General features: G+C 49.2%; 1 protein-coding gene across 1 annotated transcript; it reads left to right on the forward strand.

The window, feature by feature from the left end:
* The first annotated feature begins 8,213 nt into the window (after window positions 1-8,213).
* MSRB1 (methionine sulfoxide reductase B1) lies at window positions 8,214-14,532 on the forward strand. Its single transcript, XM_073361733.2, has 4 exons — window positions 8,214-8,306; window positions 9,627-9,769; window positions 9,918-10,032; window positions 12,096-14,532. The coding sequence occupies exons 1-4, from the start codon at window positions 8,252-8,254 to the stop codon at window positions 12,122-12,124; spliced, it is 342 nt and encodes a 113-aa protein (XP_073217834.1). The 5' UTR covers window positions 8,214-8,251; the 3' UTR covers window positions 12,125-14,532.
* The last annotated feature ends 3,583 nt before the right edge of the window (window positions 14,533-18,115 follow it).

Raw genomic sequence — 18,115 nt, forward strand, 5'->3', positions numbered from 1 at the left:
TTGGCTGCTTTGACAGTGAACCTCTGTTTGGACCCCATACTATCAAGTCTCCCTTCCGCAGCATCAGGACAGCAGCTTCACAAGAGATATCACTCAGCTGCTGGCAGTTCAGTCTGGCTGAGTGAATCAGAATGAAAAGACACTTGCCAAGGCATCCTGAATGGTAGAGATTCTCATCGTAGGCTCAAGGAAGAGTGATTAGCGTAGGGAACATCTGCCAAGTGCCTGTAATGGCCCTGTAAAATGTGCATGCAATAAGCTCAATTGCCATCTTTTGCAGACTCAGCGTTCTGTAAGATTTGGTTCCTTGGCCTCAAGAAGATTGAGAATCGCTGGTGCATGGGAAGGGACTCTGCTTCTGATAGGGTTGACAATTCTGTTTGGACCTATTCTGCGAGGTTTCATCCCCTGACGTAATGGCATTAGTGACTGACCTACTCTCGTCCAAAACTCTTTGATGATAGAGCCATCATTTTGCCTTCGGTGGAAATAAGGAGGATCGTATGAATCATACTTTCACACTTTAAGCATGTTGCATAAATAAACAATATTGCAAAATCTCCAGTTGTACCGTAATGTGAATCTTATTTTTTAAATTGTGAGAGTGGGTTTGAGTTACTTAGCTTGTTAATACGTGTTTAAATGTTTGCGTGTCCAAACATTTAAACACGTTAGTGCGTTAGTTAATTCCGTTATTTTAAAATACAGAAAACAATATAGCATGCCTTTAGAAAATGACAGATACAGCAAAAACTCCCTGATTAGACTTATGTAATGGGAAATGCTCGAGGACACAAAACGCATTCTGCTGTGAATTCATCGACTTTGCGAAGGCAGGTTTTATAGTCGGGGGGTCTTTACACTAGGCATCATTGTAACAACTGCAATACTTATTTTTTAATGGTACATTTGGAGCTGCTATGTTTTGACGAGCCCTCACCATCGTCCATTTCTGTTTTCTTTTTTTTGAAAGCGTGAGGCTGTTGCAGGGGAGCGTAGACCAAAGAGACAACACGAATAGGCCTGCCTGCACGTGTATTTTCAGTTATGGTGCACAGACTTTACGTCATGACGTAAAAAGTCGTACAAGGTAAAGAAATACAAGCACAATGAAACCGTTGGACAGGCAGATGCACATTACCATGGCATTTTAAACACTGGCTGGACTACTGTATAAATCGGATTCAGCGTTCAATATTCGTTTCCAGAATGCCCTATGATTATCTCTTGGATTGCTCTCAGCAGTCTCCTGGAGATTTATATGTAATTCCAAGAGACTCAAGGGCAATCTTGGCGGGTTGCCAACCCTACTTCTGAAAGGGATTGAAAATGACCCCAAAGGAAATAATGGGGTGTTTCAGTCCTAGCGGTAAATCCCCAGGGAGGGGGACAGAGGAAAATGCATGAGATGCGATTGCTACGTTTCTGCTGAGTGCTGCCTTTGGAAGGCAGAGGGCAGAGATGTGCTATTTTAGCTACGCACATGCACAGATAAACGTCCCCAATCCATACTCCGGTTAAATCAGGAGTGACTCTTCTGAAGCTAATGGAGCTGCACCAGTGTAAATCTGATGGGAGTGGTGACTTGAGGCCTGTACAGTGGGCCTGATTCTGATCTCTTCTAGACTGCTGTGAATCAAGAACAGCTTCACAGAAGTCAGTGGAGTTACACTAGTGTGGAACCAGGGGAGAGAGAAGAGAATTGGGTCCCAGGGGTAACTGCACTGAATTCATCAGTGTAAAACCAGTATAAGGGAGATCAGAATCAGGCCAGTATCTTGGGCACTAGGGCAAGCTAACCTAGTCCTACCTGTCTGTCTAGGCTGCAGGCATTTTGACCAGGTTCCTTGCTGCACTGCGTGAGTGTCTCAGAGCTCACGGCTCTTGGGGGCTGCAGTGCTGCAGTTTCAACAACCTCTGTCTGTGCCATGGAGTGCGTAGCTGCAAACTGACATGGGTGGGGTCAGGTTCTCACTGTATTTTCTACTTTATGCATCCGATGAAGTGAGCTGTAGCTCACGAAAGCTTATGCTCAGATAAATTGGTTAGTCTCTAAGGTGCCACAAGTCCTCCTTTTCTTTTTGCGAATACAGACTAACACGACTGCTACTCTGAAGCCAGAGAAGAGTGTCTCTAGAATAATATCAGGGAGATTTTTACTACTGCAGCATGGCAGGGGGGGAGCTTAAGTCAAATCTCTTTATTGTTCAAGAGTTGCAGCCTCTTTGAACTGCCCTTACAAATGAATGCTTATTAGTCCGAGGCCAAAAGCCATCCAGGAAAAGAGTATCAGTGAAGCAGAGGCAGATTGAGGTTTCCTGGGGCCCTGGGCCAGAGCAAGTGGAGGGGCCTCTTCCCACCCCTTCTGCCTATGGCTCGCCCCCGTTCTGCCCATGGCCCTGCCCACAACCCTACCCCTTCCTGCCCCTGTTCCACCCAGAGTCCCTGACTCCCTCCAGTTCTGCCTCTCCACTACAACCCCCTGCTCTGTCCCTGCACCAAAACCCTGGGGCGCAGCAGGGAGTGAGAGCACCTCCAATCCCAGGGCTGCAGTGGGGGTCCAAATGCTGGGTCCTCCCTCGACACCCCCTGCACTTCTGTGGGGGACCAGGTCAGGGCGCTGGGGCTTCTCCCACTCTGCTAGGTGCTTCTGCTGGAGATCAGCATTGGGCACGGGGGCTAGGCTTCCCCTGCTGCCCTCTGCCCGGGGGCTTCTGCTGGGGACAGGGTTGGGGGCTGCGGTGGGGGGTGTGGATTCCCCCACCCGTCACTTCTGTTGCGGATCGGGGTCCGGTGCAGGGGCTTTCTCAGCACTGCCCACCCGGCGGCAGGGGCTCTGGGCTTCCGCGGCTGGGTGGAAGATTTTTCTGGGGGCCCCACAGGTGGCGGGGGCCCCTGGACAAGGGACCTATTGGCCCAGTGGCTAATCTGCCACTGCAGTGAAGGATCAGGCTGTGGCCTGTTTAGTTAATATTTATTTAATTAAGGGTTGATGGGTCAGACAAGGCTACTGGAATGGATTCTGATTCGCTAGTATCAGTCTCCCATCTGCTTCTGGCTACACTGATCTGTGAATCCAGAGTGACTCCATTAACTTCACTGGAGCTACTCCAGATTTACACTGTTGTATCCCAGAGCAAAATTTAGCCCTTAGCATGATACTATCCAAGGCTTTATGTATGTATGTGACCTGGGGATAAAATCCAGCCTGGGTGTGAGCAAGTATGTTTCCTGTGATATCAGTGGACCTGTAGATTCATTGATTCCAAGACCAGAAGGGACCATTGTGATTATCTAGTCTGACCTCCTGCATAACACAGGCCATAGAATGTCCCCAAAATAATTCCTAGAGCAGATCTTTTAGAAGAACATGCAATCTTGGTAAATTGTTTCAGTGGTTAGTTACTCTCAGATTTCCAGTCTGAATTTGTCTAGCTACAACTTCCAGCCATTGGATCATCTTATACCTTTCTCTGCTAGACTGAAGAGCCCATTATTAAACATTTGTTCTCCATGTAGGTAGTTATAGCCTGTAATCAAGTCATCCCTTAAGCTTCTCTTTGTTAAACTAAATAGATGGAGCTCCTTGAGCCTACCACTATAAGGAAAGTTTTCTAATCCTTTAAACATTCTCAAGGCTCTTCTTGGAACTCTCTCCAATTTATCAATGTCCTTCTTGAATTGTGGGCACCAGAACTGGACACACTATTCCAGCAACAGTCACACCAGTACCAAACACAGAGATAAAATAACTGCTCTGTTCCTACTTGAGATTCCTATTTATGCATCCAAGGATTACATTAGCCCATTTGGCTACAGTGTCGCTCTGGGAGTTCATGTTCAGCTGGTTATCCATCAGTATTCCCAAATTCTTTTAGTCACTGCTTCCCCCATCCTGTATGACCTACGTTCTTTGCTCCTAGAAGGGTACTGTCAGGGTTTTCCCCCCCACTCTGAACTCTGGGGTACAGATGTGGGGACCTCCATGAAAGATCCCCTAAGGTTATATTCTACCAGCTTAGGTTAAAACTTCCCCAAGGCACAAATCCTTTCCTTGTCCTTGGACTGGTATTGCTGCCACCACCAAGTGATTTACACAAAAATTCAGGGAAGGGTCACTTGGAATCCCTGTCCCCCCAAAATATCCCTCCAAACCCCTTCACCCCCTTTCCTGCAGAGGCTTGAGAATAATATACCAACCAATTGCAATGTGAGCACAGTCCTGACACTTTGTCTTCAGGACACTGAAATCAATGAGGTTCTTAAAAGAAGAACTTCATTTATAAAGAAAAAAAAATAAAAGAATCACACCTGCAAAATCAAGATGGAAGGTAATTTTACAGGGTAATAAAAAGATTTAAAAGAACAGAGGATTCCGCTCTGGGCTCAGCTTCACAGTTACAAAAACAGGAATAAAACTACCTTTGTAGCATAGAAAAATTCACATGCTAAAACAAAAGATAACCTAACGCATTTCCTTGCCCTACTTACAATTTCTGTGGATTTAGATGGATTATTCCAGGTATATTTTCAGGAGATGTTGTATCTGCTTGGCTTCTCCCACTGTCCGGAGGGGGAACAACAAAAGAGAACAACAAACAAATCCTCCCCCTCCAGATTTGAAAGTATCTTCTTTTCTCATTGGTCCTTCTGGTCAGGTGCCAACTAGGTTATTTGAACTACTTAACCCCTTACAGGTAAGGCAATCCAGTACAGTTGCCAAGGATACATAAAGGTTGCTACCCTTCCCCCTATTCATGACAGGTACATTTACATTTAGCCATATTAAAACACATATTTGCTTGCACCCAAGCTTACTGAGCAATCCAAATCGCTCTGTATTAGTAACCTGTCTTCTTCATTATTTACCACTTTTCCCAATTTTTGTGTCTTCTGCAAACTTGATGAGTGAAGATTTTGTGTTTTCTTCCAGGTCACTGATAAAATCATTAAATATCATAGGACCAAGTACAGATCCCTACAAGACCTCACTAGAAACACATCCACTCAATGATGATTCCCCACCTACAGTTACATTTTGAGACATATCATTTAGTCAGCTTTTAATCCACTTAATGTTTGTCATGTTAATTTTGTTTTTTCAACAAAATATTGTGCGGCATCACATCAAACACTTTCCAGAAGTCTAAATTTATTACATCAATACTATTACCTTTATCAACCAAATATGTAATCTCATGAAAAAAAATCAAGTTAGCTTGACAGGATTTATTTTCCACAAACTCATGTTGATTGGTATTAATTAAATTACCCTCCTTCAATTCTTTATTAATCAAGCCCCATATCAACCACCCATTATCTTGCCTCATATAGATGTCAGACTGACAGACCTACAATTACCCGGCTCATCCCCTTTACCCTTTTAAAGTATTGGCATAACATTAGCTTTCTTCCTGTCTCTTGGAACTTCCCAGTGTTCCAAGACTTGAAAATCAACACTAACCATCCAGCAAAGCATCTCAGACAGCTCTTTTAAAACTCTTGGGTGGAAGTTATCTGGACCTGTTGATTTAAAAATCTCTAATTTCAGTAGCTGGTGTTTAACATCCTTCTGAGATACCAGTGGAAAGAAAGAGTTATCATCTGATGAGACTACATCATCTGTTTTTTTCTCTAATACAGAACAGCAATATTTATTAACACTTATGCCTTTTTTGCATTATTATTGATGATTCTACCATTTCCATCTAGTAATGGACCAATAACGGTATCAGGATTCTTTTTGTTCCTAATATACGTAGAAAACTCCTTATTGTCCTTAAATCCTCTAGTTGCTTGCATCAGCTGTGAATGGGGCCTGCGATCTCTTTATAGCATTAGATAGTTTATGTTATCACTAAGTAACTTTCATCCTGACACGTTGAGTGACAGGTATGGAGCAGAACACGTACAAGATAGGTAGCAGCTATCTTCTATCATGGTCCTAAAGCAGCCTCTGCTAGAATTAATTCTCCATAACCCAGTAAATCAATATACTCTGCTGATGTTGCCCTCAAGGCTGATGATTTCTGAGATGCAAGGAAGAGCAAAAGCATCAGTTAAATGACTGATTGGGACTCAGGTGCCCTGGGTTCAATTTCTGGCTCTGCCACTGCCTCCCTGTGTGACCTTGGACAAGTCATTGATTCTCTCTGGGCCGCAGTTCTACACCTGTAAAATGGGGATAATAATGCTGCTTTTCTTCCACCCTTTGTCTATCTTATTATCTACTTAGATTGTAAACTGTTTGGGTCAAGCCCTGTCACTTGTTATGCGTTTGTACAGAGCCTAGCGCAATGGCGTCCTGTCCTTGATTAGTGCCTTATGGCATTATTGCAATGTAAATTCATAGCATTTAAGGCCAGAAAGGATCATTAGATCATCTAGTCTGACCTCCTGGGCATCCCAGCTTCATAAATTTCACCCAGGTACCCCTGTATTAAGCCCAGTCGCTTGTGTTTGGCTAAAGCATCTCTTCCACTCTGGATCTGAAGACAGCAAGAGAGAGAATCCACCACTTTCCTTGGAAGCATGTTCCAATGGTTAATCTCCCCCAGTGGTAACAATTTGTGCCTTTCCAATTTCAGTTTGCCTGACTCCAGCGTTCCAGGCATGGATTTTTGTTTTGACTTTCTCCACTAGATTAAAGAGCCCTATAGGACCCAGTACTTTCTCCGTCTGAAGGTCCTTATACACTGTAATCAATAATAACAGAAATGTGACACCGGTCCACTGGGAACTGTACTGAGACAGGTTTCAGAGGGGCAGCCGTGTTAGTCTGTATCAGCAAAAACGAGGAGTCCTTTTGGCACCCTAAAGACTAACACATTTATATAAATACATTTGTTAGTTTATGCCCAAATAAATTTGTTAGTCTCTAAGGTGCCAGGAGGACTCCTCCTTGTTTTTGCTGTACTGAGAGGGTGCATTTGACAAAGGCCATCAGCTGTCAGAAGGAAACTGACTTGACTGGATTTATCTTTGAGGCAAAGAGCTCCACCTCCCACTCCAAATCCGTTCCCCCTAGGAACCTGCCCAGTGAGAATATGAGGTTGCTGTTGGTTATTACTTTGTGTAGGTTAGCGATGTCCATGAGTCTAACAAGCAGCTCAAAATATGCCACTTCGGATGAGTGAGGTCTGGAAGTGTCCTTCACAAACTCTTTGCAGCAAAAGCCATTATTCTCCAGCGGTGCTTGCTGCTGCAGGGCCTGGATTGCCATCAGCCCTGTGCCATTCAGATTTCTTCAGTGTCCAGATGAGACATGAAGTGTCTTGTGCATTAGGCAGATCCCCCGCAGGCTTGTGTATAATGAAATATTCAGCTCATTTGAAGGTTACAGGGGAAGGTTATGAGAACTCCTAGAGATGGAGCAATTTCTGTTCAAACAGGGAATGTCAAGATAAACATTATGTGCCAGATTCCAATGTCAGCTACCTCAGGGTAAATCCAGAGGAACTGAGCTGGGTTCTTGGGAGTTACTCCTGATTTGCATGGCCGCAAGAAGGGGAGAAAATCAGGGCTAAGTGAGGAGGGGGAGCAGGAAGAGAAGCCAAGAGAAGAACGAAGTTAAAGCAGGCCCCTTGGCGTCTAGCAGCGGTTAAAGCGGTGGGGTCAGCCCAGTTTTACACTGGGGTAGGCGAGAGGAGACGCAGGCCCAGGTCCTTATTCTGTTCTCGATCTGCAGCCCCCGCGGGTGTCAAATCGGTGCAAGTTACACGCCCCTGCCCCTGGCACCCAGTGTAAGTGATCACAGCACCCCCGGGCGGGGGGTTTCCACACCCCATCTGCACCTCGGCTGGATTTGGCCCGGCGCCCCCCCAGGAGCCTGTGCTCCTCATGGACTCGGACCCCGACCACTTTCGGCAACGGACGGACTGAATCCCCGGCGGGCCGAGGAGCCAGGGCCTGGCCCCGGTGTCCGTGCTGAGAGGTGCTGTCTGTGAGAGGGGAAGTAAAGAAAAAAGCCCCTTTGCCCCTCACCATTTTGGCAAACTCGGGGGGGTCTCAGTCCCCCTGGGGCAACTGCTGCCCCCGGTGCCAGGCTTTGCCCCCTGTGACCCTCTGCCAGCGCCTCGCCCCGGGCTTAACGCTGCTCCCCCCCCAGCCCTGATTTTGCCCTGTAGCCCCAGCCTCCAGCTGCTGCACCCCCCGCTCCGATTCGCCCCCTCGAGAGCAGCCCGCAGAGCCCCAGGGCCTGCAGCCGCTGCGCGGAGCATGCGCAGTGCGCCGCGAGTCGCCCGTGGCGGCCATGTCCTTCTGCGCCTTCTTCGGCGGGGAGCCGTTCCGGAGCCACTTCGAGCCCGGTGCGGGAGCGGGGCCCGCGGGAGCGGGGGGCCGGGAGGGCATTGCCCATAGGGGCCGGGCTCCCCCAGTCCATCGGGGTGGCCATTGCCCATAGGGGCCGAGTTCTCTCTCTCCATAGGAGCTGGGATCCATAGGAGCCGGGCTCCCCCGGTCCATAGGGGTGGCCGGGCTCCCCCTGTCCGTAGGGGTGGCCATTGCCCATAGGGGCTGGGCTCCCCCGGTCCATAGGGGTGGCCGGGATCCCCCTGTCCATAGGGGTGGCCGGGATCCCCCTGTCCATAGGGGTGGCCATTGCCCATAGGGGTGGCCGGGCTCCCCCTGTCCATAGGGGTGGCCGGGCTCCCCCTGTCCATAGGGGTGGCCGGGCTCCCCCTGTCCATAGGGGGGCCGGGATCCCCGTCCATAGGGGTGGCCATTGCCCATAGGGGCCGGGTTCCCTCTCTCCATAGGGGCGGCTGGGCTCCCGCAGTTCATAGGGGAGGTTGGTCTCTCCCTGTCCATAAGGGTGGCCTTCAGCCAGGGGGGCCGGGCTGCTGGGGCTTGGAGGCAGCAGGAACCCCTTTGCCAGCCCCCTCCTGGTAACACAGGAGCCCTGATCAGCTCAGCCGTGGGGCCTGGGTCTGAGCTCCCCCAATCCCCGGGTGGCCGCACAGAACCCCAGACCCGCTCTGAATCCCCAGGAGGCGCACAGGTGCTTGCAGAGCCCCCTGGCATGCCAGCCAGGGCGTGGGCGTGGCAGGTAGCTCAGACTGCCCAGAGTCCAGCTGGGCTGGGCAATAGAATGAGCGGGGCCCAGTCTTGCGGGAGAAACCGCGCCAGAGCTGGGGTCAGCTGGAGGTGGGTGTGGACTAGGGCTTCTCTTCTGAGCCGTGCTTGGGCCAAAGGTGCATAAGGAACAGGCCAGTGTGTGCTTGTGACAGAGAGGATCCAGAACGGTGTCATAGGCCCTGTACTGCTTGTAGCTAAATGGGATTCTCTTTAGATCATGTGACAGAGGCTTGCAATTTTGCTGTAGAGGGCTCTGAGATTTCATCCCTGCCACTGCCATGAAATCCTTAGTCCTATCTTGGCCACTGGAAAGTGACAGCGGGTGGTGGCAGGTTTGGCTAAGGTTTGGTGACCTGTTGGTGTATCCTGGCCTGAGTTCATGTTTAGCAGGGCTGTATTGTAAACCATTCTTTGAGGTGATCTTCTCTGACCTTGAGTGGTGTCTGGGCAGAAGGATCCAGGCGTTACAGGTGCAGCACACATGTGACTGAATTTGCAGGGTTAGCTGCCACCTGGAGTTAACCCGTCATTTCTCCTGTCCCCCTCCCCAGGCATTTACATCTGTTCCAAATGCGGTTATGAGCTGTTCTCCAGCAGAGCAAAATACCAGCACTCGTCTCCTTGGCCGGCCTTCACTGAAACCGTGCATGCCGACAGTGTGGCCAAGTACGAAGAGCGGCCGGGCGCCTTGAAGGTGCTGATGAAAACCTTGTAGAGAGTAAAGCAGAAGCTTGACAGCTCTCCCTGACTTGTCCCTGCTGCTCGCTGTCTGAATAGCAGCACAAAGGGGGCGCCTGGGGGTTGGCCCCGGTTCATTCGTGTTCCTCCCTTGCATCTTCTAGGTGTCCTGTGGCAAATGCGGCAATGGACTGGGCCATGAGTTCCTCAACGACGGGCTGAAGAGGGGGCAGTCTCGCTTCTGAATATTCAGTAGCTCGCTGAAGTTCATCCCTGCAGGTAAGGGCTGCACCTGGACAGTCCCTCTGGCTGGGATCTGCCTGGTTTGGTCAGCGACTCCAGTGGTTTCCAGGGTTTGAGCGAGGGCATGTTTAATAAGAATGGATTTGTCTAGCATCCGCGTTTGGTGTTTCCATCTCCAAGGACCAGTGTTAAGGCAGGCCTCCTTCCCCCCCCTCCACCCCCCGCATTCCCAAACACAGCTGGGGCATTGAGAGTACCCTTGGGAGCATTCTTGATCAGGCCTGCCTCCTGGCAGGGAGTGAGGTGCCTTCCTTTGTTTCCCTCTTTCTTCCACCTCTGTTAGTGAGACAACCACGGTCCAGGATCATGGCCGCTGTGGCAGAAAGCGCCTCAGGCTGACTCAATTAAAGAATACTAGGGAATGTTCTTCCCTGGGGCCCTCTCTGGTTAGGTTAATTAGTTAGAAGCAGGCGCCAAGCTGATAAAGTGATGAGGCTGGAGCCGTGTTGGTAAACTCTCCTGGGTGTGGTCCCCCTGATCTCGCTCTCTGTGAGATTTTTGTTGATGAGCCTCATTGTGCTTTGGGTTCAGTTAGGGGTGGCTGTTTTTTATTAGGTCATTGGTGATGGGCTCAGATAAACTGAGAAGCTACCCAGAATCCTAAACAAACCTTCCAGGCCTTTAGATTTTAAAATGAACAAATAAATCAATGCTCCCCTGAACTTCCTGGGCCAGAAGCAGGGAGTGTTGGAGAGGGTCCCTTCCAGCGAGCTTTCCAGTCCAGTGCTGCAGATCCCAAAGCAGTTTGGAGAAGCAGCCGAACAGTTTGAGATTAGTATTTGTAAAGGAAGGACAGGGAAACATGAGTCCATGTGAATGGGGCTGGGAGAGTTAGCTAGTGCAAGTTGGCAGAAGAAGACAAGGACATGTGATGTGGGTTTTAACTAGGCTGTAGCTTTATTAGTCAAGTTAAATCCAAAGTTCCAGTCGGGGGACAGCCCATTGTGGTCACTTGCACCCCATTGATCCTTTGCCAATTCTTGGTGTCCCCCACCTCAGAGGGAGCCAACCATCACACTTGCCCACTAGCATCCCTTCCCATTTTGGGGGTTGAGCAAGAGGGGACCTTGACCAGCGTCACCGTCAGGCGCATTGGAGAGGTGGTCCTCCCGCGGTAGTGCCCCATCCCCTGCTTCACATTTTCCTCCAGGGGTTTAGACACACTGCCTCTAGACACACTGCCTCCATCCACCTTGCGGGATGTGGAGCCTACATCGGCAAGTTCCTGCACTGGGCACCTGCCAACAGTTGCGACAACTAAATGACCCTCAGATAGGTCCAGCTGAGTCCTCTGGGAGGGGAGAGAATCCCAGCCTGCTGGTTGCCCCTAGGTTTTGTTACAGGGAAGGTGAAATAACCGAACCAGCCTCAGCCAAGCTGGTGGTCTGGGGAAAAATTCCTTCCCAACCCCCAAGTGGAGACAGCACAACCCACTAAGATCTAGATAAGTGGGGCAGGGTGGGTTGGCTGCTGGAAACCAGCAATCAGGAAGTAGCCTTATCATGGCTCCAAATCTTGCGAGACCTCAAACCTACCCTGGAAGTCCAGTGTGGACTGGAAATCTCACAAGCCCTGTCCTCTCCTTTTGCCCTGTCCCATCACGGGAGGCCCCAAAACTCACTCAGCTCGGGGCCTTCTTAGCTAGGTAACTCCTCCTGTCTCTCTGCCCCCTTCCAAAGTGTGTTAGAGACGTTAATGATGTAAGTTCTATAAAAGCCGTGTTAGAGAGGTAAAGATGGCCCCCATTTTACAGATGGAGAAACTGAGAACCAGAGGGCTTGATCCTGCTGCCAGGGGAGTTCTGCAGAGCAAGGATCAAGGTTCTGAGGGGCTTTCCCAAGGGCCCAGAGGGTGCAAGAGCAGCTCCAGAATTAGAACCAAAAACTTGGTGCCTCTGGTCCGGCCCTCTAGTCCCCAGACCACAGAACTTGTGAAATATTAACCGTGTTCATCAAAACTTCCGGTGTGTAATTAGCAGGGGATTCCAGAGAAGTGGTGTCGAAATTCTGACGCATTGATTTTGTTTCCCCCTCTCTCAGACAAAGCAGAGCAGGACCTGAAGAAGTAAGCGGGCTGCTGGACTCACTCGCTGCTTATAGTGGACTCCTACAAGCTACCCATTATTTCCTGTGATAACGGTTTGAGATCAAGTGCCTGTGTGCTCTAAATGAGAATCTAGTGAAGCAAAGATCCTCCAGGCTTCTGCAATACAATGCCTCCCGTCAGAGATCTGTGCTGGGTGCTGGTTTGCTGTCTGGGAACATGAGGTTGGGGGAGCAGAAGGGAAATGGGACACAAATCTCTGGTTGCCTTTGCTCTGTCAGGTGGGTTCTCTCTTCTGTATAGCGAATGTTGCACAGAACATGTGACAACTTCTGCTTTGAACCATCCGGTTGCAAACTTGTACATAGTTAGGACCCTACCAAATTCAGGGTCCATTTTGGTCAATTTCACGGTTATAGGGTTTAAAAAATGGTAAATTTCATGATTTCAGATACTTAAATCTGAAAGGCCATGGTGGTGTGACTGTAGGGGTCCTGACCCAAAAGAGGGTTGATGGGGGTCACAAGGTTATTGTAGGGGGAGGGTCATGGTATTGCCACCCTTACTTCTGTCCTGCTGCTGGTGATAGCACTGCCTACGGAGCTAGGTGGCCGGAGGGTGGCAACTGCTGGCCGGGAGCCCGGCTCTGAAGGCAGCGCCGCTGTCAGCAGCAGCGCAGAAGTCAGGACGACGTGGTATGGGATCGCCACCCTGACTTCTGCCCTGCTGCCTGCAGAGCTGGGCATTTGGCCGGCAGCTGCTGCTGTCTGGCAGTGCAGAAGTAAGGGTGGCAAATACCGTGATTCCCCCTACAATAACCCCGCGACCCCCAACCCCCCTTTTGGGTCGGGATCACCAGTTTGAGAAACGCTGGTCTGCCCCGTGAAATCTGTATAATACAGGGTAAAAGTACACAAAACACCAAATTTCACGAGGGAGACCAGATTTCACGGTCCGTGACTTGTCCCTTAAATATAGTGAATGGGGAGGAAGCAAATGCTGTAACTCCTTCTCATCCATCAGACCCGACCCCCAGCTCTCCCATGTCCCAAAACATCCCAGCCTCTGGCCAGTACCAGCTACTGAATTCCTTCTCTCCTGTCCATTATAAGTAGCGTGTATGATGGGTGAAATCCTGGCCCTATTGATGTCAATAGGAGTTTTGCCATTGTCTTCAAAGGAGCCAACATTTCACCCTTTATTTCCAGAATGGGTGGAGATTCTGATCTCTTATGCCCATGTAAATCCTGAGTTACTCCATTGAAATCATTAGGGAGTGACGCTGGATTTAACTGAGATTCAGATCTGGCCCCATTCTCACATGCTATTTTCTGGTCTGGGATCATGGTATGAATTGCCCTAGGTAAACCCTTCCAGGATGGTTAGGGTAAGGATGTTTGGATGATCCTACCAGATAATGCTCTGGGTATTTTATCATTTTTGCACACAATAGAAATAATTTTAGAAGTCGATTTTATTTTATTCTGCATTGGGCCTGATTCTGGTCTCGCTGTGTGCTCGTTTTATTACTGTATGACTCCACTGGCCTTAGCAGAGTTATTCTCGATGTACATCGGAGTAAGGGAGCTCAGAATCGGGCCCTTTCAGCAGCAACTTGCCTAACTCAGGCTTTGGAAATTGTGAATGAATTACCTCTAGATACTAAAGGGCTATTATACTGATTTCCCCTTGAAATAGCACCTCCTCCTCCCCTTCACCACACTGCCCACAGCTCCGTTCCCTTGGGCTGGAATGTGCGTATCTTCCTTCAATCCCTAGATCCTCATTTGTACTTTGATCAGTCCACAGGGACACCAGTACAAATGCACGATGGGATTGCTTTCTCCTCCGTGAGTCTCTTTGGCTGACTCCTTGGCGGGGCTCCATTCTGCTCTGTTACTTTAGTGTAACCCTGGAGTAACTCCGTAGGTGGCGGTGGATTTATGCCACATTAAGGTCCTGATCCTGCTGCCACTGAAGTGGGTGGCAAAACTTCCACTGGCTTTGGTGATGTAGGATCACCACTGACCCTAAGTGAGATCAGAATCTGCCGCCAGCTGGACTGGTGCAGCTCCAAGTGCCATCTTGAACCTGTATACGTGACTGTAGGAAGACCCCCTTTAACCATGGTAGCCCTCTTATGGCTCAGAGGTTGGAGGTGCACAGTATTATGATGAACTACAGCGCAATGGGGAATTGGGTCTACCTGCAGTGGGCAGAGGGCTAAGGCACACTGATGGCAGTATTACGGTTCATCTGCACTGAGGGGCACTTTACAAGCTTTTCTCTGCCTGCATTTTGTGTAGCCCAAGGGAGGTGACAGGGACACAGTACAAAGAACGTGACATCCCCACTTAGCACTGGGCCTCTGCTGGTGCTTTTGTATCTGCCGCTGTAATTGTCGACCTGATAATAAACCACTGATTCATTGTCCCGGAGCAATAACTTGTTTTACGAAGCATTCCTCATGCTGACCCCTGTGGGGAATAAGCCCCAGGTTTCCTCTTCTGTTTTCTGGATCGTCGCTGTATTGCATGGCAGGATTGGGAGGGAGAAAACAGATTTATTATTATTTTTGTCTGAGTGCGCAAAGATGTGCTAAACACGTCACAGTCACGTGTCTTTGGGTCAGAGACCCCGTCTTCCTCTGCATTTGTACAGTGCCTCACACGAACCTTGCTGCTGCCTAGGAGCTACTGGAGTACAAATAGCAAGTTTTGTATTGCCACCCATCCCCATAGTATCTAGGCCCCTTCCACATAAAAGCGATAGTGAAATCGCTAATGGACTTCATGGAAACTCTGGCGCTTCTTCCCTTTTGGGGTGGAAGTTCGCTTGGGAGAGTGTTTCTAGTTCTGATTTTTTTTAAAGTGTGTATTAGTTTACTTCGTGTAGGGTTGTTTGTTTCGGGGCCATTCTTGTATGTTTGGTTGGCTGGGGCTGGTTGGAAAGAAGGGAGGGTCAGAGCTGTGCCGCTGTAATGGTGAAAGGGCCTTTTGGAAGAACTCTCCGCCATCCCGGTGCAAGAGTGTAGCCCCAGAGTCACACACTTCATCGGGAGGACTCTGCCCCTGAATGGGTTTATGTATTCTGACAAGTCATGGAACTTCCATCTGGCTGACTCGCTGGAAAAGGATTGTGAGTGTGTGTGCTCTCTCTCTAGCGAATGCATTAAAATACGGAACCAAAACTAGAAGTGCTTTCAGCAGCAGCGTGTCAGTCACATGAAGTTCTGACCGTGATGCAAGCTTGATTGTTTTACAGTGGCTCTGACATAGGTGTGAGTTTCTGCACAGCATTTGCCATCGCACGTCTCCATTACTGTGTCTAGGTGGCTCTTTGACCGCTCTCTCCTTAATCTGGGCCTCATGCCTGTGCTAGGGTGAGATCTGCTTTCTGGGACCACAGGGAGCCAGTCGAGCCTTCCTCCTGCAGTTGCCTTTGGACAGGGGAAGCACGCCCTCTCTTGTTTTGTCTGATGCACAGCTCTGACCCCAGCTGCTACCAAATATTGTTGCTTGTGCTCTGACTATATATGGATAAGCACACCAGTTCTGGCTCACTTACACTGGTTGCTAATCAGATTTCTGTATTAGCTCCAAGCTGCTCCCCAGCTGATTAAACCTTTGAGCCAAGCTCTTCCTATGATCTGGTCACCTCTAAGCATCAGGCCAGGTCATCGGCTGCTGGCCTACTTGTAACTCCAGGACTTAGCCCCACTGCAAGTCCAGGGCCATGTCTGCTTCTTGCATTTAGCCCTGCTCCTGAAGAGCCTGCTTGGAAATGGTTGGGACACCTCCCCACTTCCTGAAGCAACGCTGACGCCTCACCTTTGGGTTTCAGTCATTTTTGTGTGGTGCGGAATGGCTGTGCACCTTACCGGGCCTCCAGAGGGCAGGCAGGATGTGAGTTTAGAGCCTGGGCCTGCAAAGACACGTGTGAGTGATGTTACTGACCCACATTGTCCCATTGAACTAGATGTTCAGGCTCAGATGGAGAAGACAGAAGGGGACAGTGAGGAAGGAATCTGGGCAGGGCCAGGGCATAGGAGGAGACATGGGGAGGTGGGGTGGGAAAGCCATGGAAAGCTTTGGAGACAAGGAGAAGCATGAGTGTGCTAGGGAAGTGGAGCGAAAGCTACCAACTCACCTCAGTGCATGGCAGCCCTCTCTGGGAAGGGCCAGCTCAAATCTTGTGGCCTCATTTTCGTTGTTTCTTACTGTTGTAGCTGCAGGCTGAAACGAAGGCTTCCCTGCGAATCCACTCTCCTCCCCCCCCAAGCACTTGAATCCAGTTTCCTTCCAAGCCTTATTCCACCATCGTTTTGTTTTTTTTTAAAACAAAACGTGATTCACTTTCCAGCCAAGCTTTTGTGTGTCAGCCTTCAGCCCAGAGCAGTCTTAATGACAGGCTGCGGTGAACGTGGGTTCAGGAGAGCCTAGCTCCACTGAGCACTTGTACATGGGAGGGAGAACAGCCTCTTAGGTGACCTAGTCATTGCTTTTCTTGTGGAAACAGCTTGATACCTTGTAGCAAAGATTCGCTCTCTCTCCAAGCTCTCTTCGGTGGGAGGGAACGCTCTTGGGAACGCAGAATCATTTATGGCAATGCAAAGATTGCAAGGACGTCCTTCTTTTCTGCTCGTCATGGAACCACCACTCGGAGGGTTGAACATGACGCTGTCTGTGCAGAAGTAAAATACGGGGGGAACGCCGCTGGCCAAGACCACAGTCCATCAGGAAGGCTGGTGGTGGGGGGTCCCCCAAGACTGGAATAACAGGGATGTCAGGGTATAGCCTACAGGGTAGATAAGGGGTGTGTCGGCAGAGTTCTAGGGGAATGGGTGAACCCAGGACTGGAGCAGCAGGGGATCCTGGATTGAGTACACAGGCCAGGATCAAAGTGCATTGGGTGAACTCCATGGGGGGAGCTCAGAACTGAAATAACAGAGGTTGCTGCTTGAGAGGATTGAGGTGTATCAGCAGAGCTGTGGGTGGCTATCGAAAGGGGGCGGAATTGGATTTGTCTTATTGATGATTTAATATAGAATAGTGCTGGCAGATCTTAGTATCACAGATTTTCTATCACCCAAACTTCAAGCTCCTGTTTTCTTTGTAATGTCCCCCCTTCCCCCACAAGCCAAGCTGAGTATTCTCTTCCCCTTCATTCTGGTGCAGGCCCCATTGTTCCTGGAGTTTGTTTGTTTGTAAGGAAAAGATCTGATTCGTCCAGCCTCCTATAGCTGCACAAGAGAGAGAGACTTTACTGAGATTGTCAGCTCTTTGGAACAGGGACCATCTTCTTTTATATATGTTTGTACAGCACGGAGCACAATAGGGTCCTGGTCTATGACTGGAGCTCCCTGTGCTCTCACCATACAAATAATAATAATTGATGATTCCTTCTTTTGGAAATGGCCATAGTATTCAACTGGGTTTAATATTGACTTGCACTACCCGAAACCAACACTAGAGGGTGCATTTGCTATTCCAGTTTTCTCCTTTGCCCAAAGATGCATGTAGATGTTCAAGTTTTTCCGCAGAACGAGTTGACTTATCATGAGCATCCGTTTAAAGTGACATTGCTTGTGAGCAGTAACAGAGGAAACAAGAACCATTAGCTGGGAACAAGGGCTGTAGTGGGACTGAGAGGATTCAATCATTAGAAGCAAAAAGAAAAGGAGTACTTGTGGCACCTTAGAGACTAACCAATTTATTTGAGCATAAGCTTTCGTGAGCTACAGCTCACTTCACTCTCGAAAGCTTGTGGTCAAATAAATTGGTTAGTCTCTAAGGTGCCACAAGTACTCCTTTTCTTTTTGCAAATACAGACTAACACGGCTGCTTCTCTGAAACCAATCATTTGAAGCAGTGATTTCGAAGGGAAGGAGGGGGTGTCTTGCAGCCCACCTGGCAATGACCTTACATTGCTTAGCGCTGAGGACGATACCGTAGCTCTGTAAATGGTCATGATGCGCGAACAGAACACAGAGTAACATATGCTCCTTCCCCAGAGA

Source organism: Lepidochelys kempii, chromosome 10 (assembly GCF_965140285.1).
Source record: "Lepidochelys kempii isolate rLepKem1 chromosome 10, rLepKem1.hap1, whole genome shotgun sequence".
Lineage (NCBI taxonomy): Eukaryota > Metazoa > Chordata > Testudines > Cheloniidae > Lepidochelys > Lepidochelys kempii.